At 52.0% G+C, this 10,437-nt stretch overlaps 1 protein-coding gene across 1 annotated transcript in view; it reads left to right on the forward strand.

The window, feature by feature from the left end:
- FHL2 (four and a half LIM domains 2) overlaps positions 1-9,004 on the forward strand; it is a 76,270-nt gene extending 67,266 nt beyond the window's left edge. Inside the window, exons 5-7 of the mRNA XM_054727948.1 lie at positions 3,734-3,903; positions 6,267-6,453; positions 8,412-9,004. Of these exons, the coding sequence (XP_054583923.1) occupies positions 3,734-3,903; positions 6,267-6,453; positions 8,412-8,563 (509 nt within the window). The 3' untranslated portion in view covers positions 8,564-9,004. The remainder of the gene's footprint in view (positions 1-3,733; positions 3,904-6,266; positions 6,454-8,411) is intronic.
- The last annotated feature ends 1,433 nt before the right edge of the window (positions 9,005-10,437 follow it).

Genomic DNA, 10,437 nt, shown 5'->3' on the forward strand with positions numbered 1-10,437 from the left:
TGTATGATATTTTTAATATATTGTTGGATCCGATTTGCTAATATTTTGTTGAAGATTTTAGCACCTGTGTTCATCAGGGATATTGGCCTGTAATTCTCTTTCTTTGTAGTGTCTTTATCTTGTTTTAGAATTAGGATAATGCTGGCCTCATAAAAAGAGTTTGGAAGTGTTTCTTCCTCTTAGATTTTCTGAAATAGTTGAGGAGTATAGGTGTTGGTTCTTTTTTGAATGTTTGGTAAAACTCCCCTGTGAATACGTCTGGACCTGGGCTTTTGTTTGCTGGGAGTTTTTTGATTACTTCTTCTATTTCATCAGTTGTTATTGGCCTATTCAGGTTTTCTGATTCCTCCTTATTCAGTTTTGGAAGATTATATTTTTCTAGGAATTTGTCTATTTTATCCACATTGTCCAGCTTGTTGGCATATAGTTGTTCATAGTATTTTCTTACAATCCTTTGTATTTCTGTGGTGTCAGTGGTTACTTCTCCACTTTTGTTTCTGATTTTATTTATATGGGTCCTCTCTCATTGTTTTTTGATTAGTCCTTTAGAGTCACTGTTTCCTTGTTAAGTTTTTGTCTGGAAGCTCTATCCAGTGAAGTCAAAGGGGCGTTAGAGTTCCCTACTATGACTGTATTGTTATCTATCTCTCTGTTAAAGTTCGCTGGAAATTTTTTTGTTGTTTTTTTTTATAATATACTTAGGTGCTCCTATATTAGGTGCATATATGTGTGTGTGTTTTCTTTTTGTTTTTTTTTAAATATATTTTATTGATTTTTTTACAGAGAGGAAGGGAGAGGGATAGAGAGCTAGAAACATCGATGAGAGAGAAACATCGACCAGCTGCCTCCTGCACACCCCCTACCGGGGATGTGCCCGCAACCAATGTACATGCCCTTGACCGGAATCGAACCTGGGACCCTTCAGTCCGCAGACCGATGCTCTATCCACTGAGCCAAACCGGTTTCGGCGGTGCATATATGTTTACCAGGGTTATATCCTCTTGTTGGATCGATCCCTTTAGTATTATGTGGTGACCTTTGTTGTCTCCTGTAATGGCCTTCATTTTAAAGTTTATTTTGTCGGATATAAGTATTGCAACTCCAGCTTTATTTTCTTTTCCATTTGCATGGAAAATATTTTTCCATCCCTTCACTGTCATTCTCTGTGAGTCTTTTGTTTTGAGGTGGGTCTGTTGTTGACTGCATATAATTGAGTCATGTTTTTTTATTCATTCAGCTACCCTTCGCCTTTTGATTGGAGCATGTAATCCATTTACACTTGGGTTATTATTGATAGGTACTTATTTATTGCCATTTTAATTCTGTATGACTAGGTTTCTCTTTCGCTTTCTTCTTCTCATTATGGCAGTCCCTTTAGCATTTCTTGTAATGCTGGCTTGGTAGTGATGTGCTCCATTAGCCTTTTTTTTATCTGGGAAGCTCTTTATTTGACCATCTATTTTGAATGATAGCTTTACTGGATATAGTAATCTTGGTCTCAGATCCTTGCTTTCCATTACCTTCAGTACTTCATGCCGTTCCCTTCTGGCCTGTAGAGTTTCTGATGAGAAATCAGGTGTCAGCCTTATGGGGACCCCTTTGTAGGTAACAGTTTGCTTTTCTCTTGCTGCCTTTCAGATTCTCTCTTTGTCTTTAATTTTTGTCATTTTAATTATGATGTGTCTGGGCGTGGGCCTGTTTGGGTTCTTCTTACTTGGGACTCTCTGTGCCTCCTGAACTTGTGTGACTTTTTCCTTTACCAGGTTAGGGAAGTTTTCTGCCATTATTTCTTTAAACACGTTCTCTATTCCTTTCTCCCTTTCCACCTCTTTGGCACACCTGCTATTCTAATATTATTATGTTTCACATTGTCCCACAGCTCCCTTAAGCTGTCCTCCTGTTTTTTAATGTTTTTTTTTTTCTTTTTGGTTCTCTGATTGAGTGATATTTTCAACTCTGTCTTCTAATTCACTGATTTGATCCTTAGCTTCCCCTAATCTGCTGTGTATTCCTTCCAGTGTGTTTTTTATTTGTGTTATGTCATTCTTTATCTCAGACTGTTCTTTTTTCATAGTTACTATATCTTTTTTCATTCTGTTGAGCATCTTTAACATCATTACTCTGAACTCTGCTTCATATAAATTTCTTATCTCTGCTTCATTTATCTCTTCTTCTGGAGAATTCGCTAGTTCTTTCATTTGGGGGTTGTTTCTTTGCCTTCTCATTTTGGTTGTCTATTTGGGCTTGTGACTATATATTGGTAGATCCTCTACACCTCTCGATCTCTAGTATAGGACAGTATTAAAGGCTGTTTCTGACTAATTGGATCAGGCAAAGACTCAAAGCCTCCAGAGACCGCCTCTGTCTACAGACTGATAGGATTCCTACTTGAATTGCCCCCAGACAATCGTCCTCAGGTGTGGCGAGAGTTTTTTGAACAGGGTGGGCAGTTGCTTCTGCCTGGAAGCTAATTGTTATTTTTAATCTCTTAATTGGACTGAGTGCAAGGTGTTTTCCAATAGGGTGTGTTGACTGTCTTCTCCCCAGGCAAGGCAGATGTCTATGTGGGAAAGATGTCCTCCGCTATGTGAGGGAATGACTCAGCCCAGGAAACTTGGGGTGTCTGCCTTCTGAGCTCCATCCCCTGAGTCCCCAGTCCTGGCTTCTGCTCTCACAGGTCCAGTCCACTCACCCTCCCTCTTCCTGAGCACAAGATGGGTGGCTCCACAGGGAATTATGTGCATTGGCCCTTTAAGAGGGTGCCTGAATTTTCAGCTGTCACTCCCTGGCAGACAGCACCTCACTGCTTTTCACACCCAGATGTTATGTGGGTACCCTTCTCAGTTCTGGTGCTTTCTGCTGGGGGACCCAGCTTAGAGATTAGATCCCAGAGTTCTCAGTGGCACCCCCCTGCCCGCCCCCACAGCTGAGATATCTCTCTGGGACTTCAGTTGCTGTTTGTGGGTGCCCACCAGCCCTTTTGTGCCTCCTCCCTTCCTACCATTCTCTATGGGGTCTCTACTTTCAGTCCTCAGCTAGCAGGGTTCTCTCCTGCGAGTTTTCCGTTGATTATTCAGGAAGTTTTTCTGTATTTTAGTTGTAATTCCAGTTTGTTCCTGGGATTATGTCCATGCAGCATCCACTTACTCTGCAGCCATTTTTAGTCCTCTGTTCTCCATCTTCTTAATCGACTTGAAGAAATTATGTGAACATATCACATGATAATAGTTACTCGGAAGGAAGTGAGATGTCACTCGTTTACTGGTAGCGCGGGCGCAGTGTGGGAGGCACTGGGCATCACAGCTCAGTGTGCACCACCTTGCTGGGTGAGATGTGGAGGGTCCTGGCTGAGCCGGGTGGGGGGGCTCCAGGTTCCTTCCCCCCTGCCATTTCCATCCCCTGAGCAGCAGGGCTGTTCATACAGGTCCCTCTGCTCCGGATTCACGGGTTAGTCTGAGCTCTGCCAGATTTCTTTGTGTTTTGCAATGCTGAGAGACAAGAATATTTTTTCACGTCATGTGCACACACACACACTGAGTATGTGCAGATGTTGTTCTAGGAGCTGGGTGTACGGCAGTGGGCACGTCTCTACAGCCTAGAAAGCATCCCACTTAGAGGCGAGCCTTTGAGAGCGAAGCGCCTCGCTGTGCGCAGACCGAGCGGGTGGCCGGGCCCAGTGCAGACTGCACCCAGCCGTCGCCACAGCGCCGTCTGTTCTTGCCTGTCACCACAGGTACCCGCAAGATGGAGTACAAGGGCAGCAGCTGGCACGAGACCTGCTTCATCTGCCACCGCTGTCAGCAGCCCATCGGGACCAAGAGCTTCATCCCCAAGGACGAGCAGAACTTCTGCGTGCCCTGCTACGAGAAGCAGCATGCCCTGCAGTGTGTTCAGTGCAAAAAGGTACCCGGCCTGCTGGACCTTGCACACGCGCGTCAGTGTGGGCCACGGCCCACCCGCTCGCCCTTCCCGAAAGAGGTGACAGCTGTGACACTGGAACGGCACGGAAGTTACACCTCTGTCGCCCTCTGTCCGTAATTCTCATGTGCTCCGGCCACTGGCCCATGGGACCTGTGTTCCAGTCTTTTCAGGCATGAGCACTGTGGTCTGAGATAAAACCCTTCATTCCTTCCTTCTCCTTTCCCCATGTGTGCTCATGTGTGACTCGATGTGAGGAGAACGTATGAACCCAGAGCCGTCTCTGTTATCTTGCTCTGGAAGAAACTAAGCCAGAAGCCAACCGCTGTGAAAGGAAAAGGGGCGGTGGGAGGGCAAAGTCAGGGAATGGCCGACGGGGCGGGCAGATCATCAGTTCCCGTCCCCGGCGGCCCGGGCCGTGGCTGCGTGGCCGTTAGGTTAGAGAGGCGGAGCCCTGCACCCGGAGGAAGCCGTCCTGTCCCCCCTCGTCTGTGCCCTTCAGGTGTAGCTTCGGTTCCCAGTGTCCGCTCACACACACAGGTCCTGACACGGCGAGGAGGACTGTGCACCCTCCACCGCCACCAGCTCCCTGGCCTGCTGTCACGGGACTAAGTGCAGGCCGGCTCCCGCCCGTTTTCTGTCTGTGCCGTGTCCCCATTCCCTGCCAGCCACCTGCCTGCACCGTTTCACAGGGCAGAGTATTAGGCTTTTCTTCAGTCTCCACCTCCTTTCCTTCTCTCGTTTCCATTTTTTCTTCGCTATTTTGAATTCCATTTCTCCTGTGCCCCCTCACAACCATGTGTCTGTGCTGTTTATTCCTTCATCCCTTCATGGAGCCCTCTTCCCTGCGCACTCCCTTTTTGTTGCTGTTCCTCAGTGAGACCCACGGGAACTTCCCTCTGGAGCAGGGTTCTCAACCTTTCTAATGCCGCGACCCTTTAATACAGTTCCTCATGTTGTGGTGACCCCCAAGCATAAAATTATTTTCGTTGCTACTTCATAACTGTAATTTTGCTACTGTTAATGAATCGTAATGTAAATATCTGTGTTTTCTGATGGTCTTAGGCGACCCTGCTAGCGGTTCTCAACCTGTGGGTCACGATCCTAAGACCATCGGAAAACACAGATATTTACATTACGATTCATTAACAGTAGCAAAATTACAGTTATGAAGTAGCAACGGAAATAATTTTATGGTTGGGGGTCACCACAACATGAGGAACTGTATTAAAGGGTCATGGCCTTAGGAAGGTTGAGAACCACTGCTGTAGAGGGTCCTCTGCCTCGGCCTTCTTCCCCACCTCACTGTCCTGTTCCCGTGGGGAAATGAAGGCACGCCGTGTGGGCTGCCGTGTGTGTGTTCATCGGCACACCTGTCAGCGTTCATGCCAGAAGCTGTGGTGGGGCGTGGAGTCGGATGGCAGAGCGAGGGAGGCTGTTCCAGATGAAGCATCTGCCACAGAAACGCCCTGTAGCCTCAGACATACTTTGCCACCAACATATTTTGCATAAATTCTCCTCCTTAGAGAAGCACTTTTGGATAACGATTAATGGTTTATACTTTAATGAAGAGACTGCAGGATAGAAGGAAGTCCTACTCTGCTGTTTACTAGCTATGAATTCTCAGGCAAGTCACTTGATGCCTCGGGGTCTGTTTGTTCATCTGCAAGATGGAAGTCCCATCTGTCTCCGTAAGGACCGGAGCAGGAGCTGGACGGGCAGCAGTGTTCAGGACGCACTGCGAGTGCCGGTGCCGCGTCCTCCGTCGTGCGCGGCCGGCCCGCGGCCAGCTGACACCCGGACTCGGCTCTGTCCTCAGCCGTTGGGTAACTGGACACGGAAAGCAACAGGCAGACGGGGAGTAGCAGGGCAGGTGGAGGTGCTGCTGACCAGTGTGTGTGCCTGGCTCCCGCGCGGTCCTAGAGCTGAGACGGGCGAGGAGGGGGCCTGGGGCCTCTCCCAGCTGCGCTGCGGCCCCGCAGGCCCGTCCCACGTGGCCTTAGCCTCTCCCACAGCAGTGACTGGACCAGGGGGACCCAGGTCATTACAGACAAGCGGCCCCGGGCCCAGGCCTTCGCCGTCAGGGTTAGGTTAGGATTGCCCTCCTCGCTACAGGCTCCAGCCTTCACCCCGGCACTGCCTCCTGCCCCTGACACCTGCGCCCAGCCCAGCACCCTCTGAGGATGGAGGGCGGGCACCTTGCACCCACGTCACTAGCAGGAAGCCAGGGTCTGCAGCAGGGACTGTGAGGGCCGGGAAGCGGTTTCTCAGTGACCTTGAACCAGAACTGACGTTTCCTGGAGGCTGCTCTGCCTCAGGACCTGACCCCTGCCCTCTTGCCTCCCCAGCCCATCACCGCCGGCGGGGTCACCTACCGGGAGCAGCCCTGGCACAAGGAGTGCTTTGTGTGCACCGCCTGCAAGAAGCCGCTGTCCGGGCAGCGCTTCACGTCCCGGGACGAGTTTGCCTACTGCCTGGACTGCTTCTGCGACCTGTATGCCAAGAAGTGTGCCGGCTGCACCAACCCCATCAGCGGTGAGTGTCTGGGGCCACCAGGCCGCGGCCCTGCCCCCTCTCGCGAGCCAAGGCCGACGGGTGAGAGCCTGGCACGTGGGCTTGTTGCACGGGCAGACCTTGCAGAGGCCGAGGGCCGGGTGCCGGGCCCTGCAGTAAAGCGTGTCGTGCTTGGTGCTGGTGGCGGTCTCGCCTTCGATTTGTAAGAACCCAGCGTCTGCGAAGTGCAGTAACGCCCCTGGCAGTGGGGGGAGGTCGGCCCGCGCTCCTGGGCGCTCCAGGCCTCCGCCTGAGCCGACCTTCCTGCCGGCCTCCGCTCCTTGGCACCCTGGACACTCCGACAGGGAACACGTGCCCTCCGGCTCACCTGAGCACTGACGCCCACGTGGATGGCCTGTTCTCAGGGGCCGTCTGTTTCTGCTTTGGGCCGGGTTCTCTCCAGAACCGCAGTCTCTGTGTCTGGGGCAGCCATCTGTGCGGTGACGGGAGTTTCACCCTCGCAGCGTGCTGCTTCCCCAGCGTGTGCCACCCTGGCCGTCGGAGGGCAGAGGGCAGCCTTCTGGGGAGTTCTTTCTATCCCCCAAGGCTGTGCAAAGCGGGCGGGAGGCAGGCACTGGCCTAAACTAAGAAACAGGAATTCAGTGTGGGGACCCGACGGCTGGTCAGACTGCAGTCTCGGGAGGGTTCACCACAAGTGGCCACAAATCGGGGTGCGCTGGGAGGGGAGAGGGGAGACTACACCAGCACAGAAGCTTGCAGGTTCCATCCCCAATCGGGTGCTTACCGGAGGCAAGCGATCCATGTTTCTCTCTCACATCAATGTTTCGCTCTCTCCCTCTCCCTTCCTCTCTCTGTAACAAAAAGAAAAGAAAAACAAGTAAGGCAAACCTGGGAGCCGCTGTGGGTTCAGTCTGGAGTCTAGCCCACCACTGTGCAGCCAGTGTCACAGTAAAGTCAGTTGTAAGCTTCTTGCTGGTGAGGGTCTGGCCTTCAGTGTACAAAGAACACAGCGTGTGTGGGCGCAGCGAAGCGCAGTGAGCGAGGTGTGCGTCTCCCAGCCCTCACTGTCCAGCTGAGGCCTGGTCTCCCCCACGTTAGACATTGAACGCCTCATCCCAGCCTCGCCAGTTAAGTTACAAAAGCAACTACCTTTCCACGAATTACAGGCTTCTCGTGCTAGTCTGAGACTTCATCCTGTGCCAGTGGAGTGGTCAGTGCGGCTGTCTTGTGTTTAATGTGGTAGCTTGGACCATGAGCTCTGGAAAGAGCTCTAATTGCAACTCATGATCTAAATCCCATCAGAATCGATCCACACTCCCAGAGAGCAAGACCTTGATCTACCTCATTCCCGAGGGCTCTGAGGCAGCACGCACACGCTGGTGACAGCAGCAGTGCCCCTCAACATGTGACAGGCGTCAGTCATCAAACGGGGCCAAGCACCCAAACTGAACAGTGTTCCCACCGTTCCGTTTAGAATCTGAGCCAGTTCTCTGCAGCCCACACACCCTCCTAAGCTGCTCTCGCCTGACTCCCGTCTCCCACCAGCGCCACGAAACCTCCGCCTCGCCCTCTCCCACCACCTCACGGCACGCTTCTGGGGCTTGTCTCATGACTGCCCTCTGCAAGGAAGCGCACCCCTCCTCCACACCCACCCACTGTTTCTGTGCGGTCTTTCCCGGCCATTCCAGAGAAAAGGAACCTTTTCTCTTCACCCTCCCTGGGAGCGCTTCATGCATTGAGTCGGTGCCGGCCACGCGCCCGGCGAGGGGCGCTCAGCTGTCTGAGTGCCTTCTGGTGGGCACCCGGGCTCTGGAACTGGGGTGCGTCCCACACGCTGCTCTCCAGCTGTTTCTCCTTAGAGTGCTGAGCTCCTCGGGCTGTGCCTGGATCCCACTCCCAGGAACGGAACCAGAATTCCTGGTGCAGCCCCAGCGCCCAGCCCGGCTGTGCTCACCCGTGTCCTTCTTCTCCGCCGACAGGACTTGGCGGCACAAAGTACATCTCCTTCGAGGAGCGGCAGTGGCACAACGACTGCTTCAACTGCAAGAAGTGCTCCCTGTCGCTGGTGGGCCGCGGCTTCCTCACCGAGAGGGACGACATCCTGTGCCCCGACTGCGGGAAGGACATCTGAGTGCGGCTCTGGCATCACGCAGGCCCGCGTCCCCGCGTCCCCGTGTCCCCGCGCGGGGCAGCATGGAGCCCGCCTCCAGCCGCACAGGCTTTCCTCTTGTGCTTCTCAGCGATAGTCACGTGTGTAAACCCTTCCCCCTTTCTACTAGCCCAGTCCCGGGGGAGGAGAGACCCTTATGGAGACATTAGGTGGGAAGATGGTTGTGAGTTTTTATAACCAAGCAAGGCAAACCCAAGTGCAAACTTCCCGTTGAATATCTTTATAAATGTATCTTTCTTTCACTGCATATTTAACTTTAAGTGCAATTAACATGTCAGGAACTTGAAAATAATGACGAGCTGGTCCCTACAGCTGTCACTTCCTGTCGTGTGAGGCCTGCAGCGAGATTGTATGACTTGCAATAAAGCTACCCAGCCCCGAGTGGCAGTGGGAGTGCACAGTAAGGCTGCGTAACCGCACTGTGCTGCGCCGGCCATGCCCTGTCTGAGGGGCGGGCGGGCCTGTTGACTGAAACGATCGCACCTTTCACTGACAAGCTTCCCATCAGCACACGCTGCCTTCTCCGACCCCTCCCCAAACTCCTGAATTTAACGCTCTGACTTGATGCAGTTACATGAGCTCCGAGGGAGCCTGTGACAATGAAGGCAGTTTGGGGCCCCGGAGAGCTCAGAGCTTTCCTGTCGCCTGGGATCTTGCACTGACCTGCCTTCTCTTCGTAAGGTGAAGGACTGCAAAAGGGCGCAGCGCCGAGAGGCCAGAGATGGCAGCTCGCTGTGTATTCCCGGCGCCTGAGCAGTTAGGGCATTCTGGCGCCTGCAGGAAGTGCAGAATCGCTGCTATAAAGATGCCACTCGGAGCTCCTGGCTGGGCAGCAGTCTGTCAGTCACCTGGAGAGCAGGCTCCACACCTGAAAGCACTGAGCAGTTTATGAGCTCGGGCCTTGCATATTTCTTTATCCAGGAGAGTAACAATGCTGACCTTTGGTCCTCCGTTTTCTAAGACAAAGCCGCATGATAAAATGATAGGGTGTCCAATCAGGAAGAATATGTGCACCCCTATGTTCATAGCAGCGCAATTTACAATAGTTAAGATCTGGAACAGCCCAAGTGCCCATCAGAAAAAAAGTGGATAAAAGCTGAGGTTGCCCTGGCTGGTGGCTCAGTGGCTAGAGCACCAGCCAAGAACCAAAGGGTCCCGGGTTCGATTCTGGTCAAGGGCACATGCCTAGGCTGCAGGTTCCCCACTCCAGTTGGGGTGCATATGGGAGGCAACTGATTGATGTGGCTCTCCCACGTCAATGTTTATCTCTTCTCTCCTTCGCCCCCCTCCTTCCACTCGCTCTAAAATCAATGGAAGAAATAGCCTCCAGTAAGAATTAACAAAAAAGCTGCGGTACATTACACCATGGAATATTATGTAGCAGTAAAAAATAAAGATCTCTTACCCTTAGAGACGGCATGGAGGGGCCTGGAGAGTATCATGCTAAGTGAAATAAGCCAGAGAAAGACAAGGATCACATGTTCTCACTCATATGTGGAAGCTAATGAACAAAATAAACTCACAGACAAAATAGATCCAGAGACATGGAAGCAGGGAACAGACTGATGATTCTCAGAGGGAAGAGATTACCCAAAGAACTTGTATGCATATATGCATAGCCCGTGGACACAGACCATAGAGTGGGAAGGCCGGGGCAGTGGATGGGGGTGGGTTAGAAGGGGTCACTGGGGGGGGGAAAGGGGACATCTGTTAATAGTTTCATCAAAAAGGATAAGTTGTTATAAAATGAAACGGTGTGCCACGGAAAGCCTGGGGGGAGCCCCGCCCGTCTCTCAGGCCGCCAGCAGGAGGGCGTCTGACCACGTGAGCCAGGC

Source organism: Eptesicus fuscus, chromosome 16 (genome assembly GCF_027574615.1).
Source record: "Eptesicus fuscus isolate TK198812 chromosome 16, DD_ASM_mEF_20220401, whole genome shotgun sequence".
NCBI lineage: Eukaryota > Metazoa > Chordata > Mammalia > Chiroptera > Vespertilionidae > Eptesicus > Eptesicus fuscus.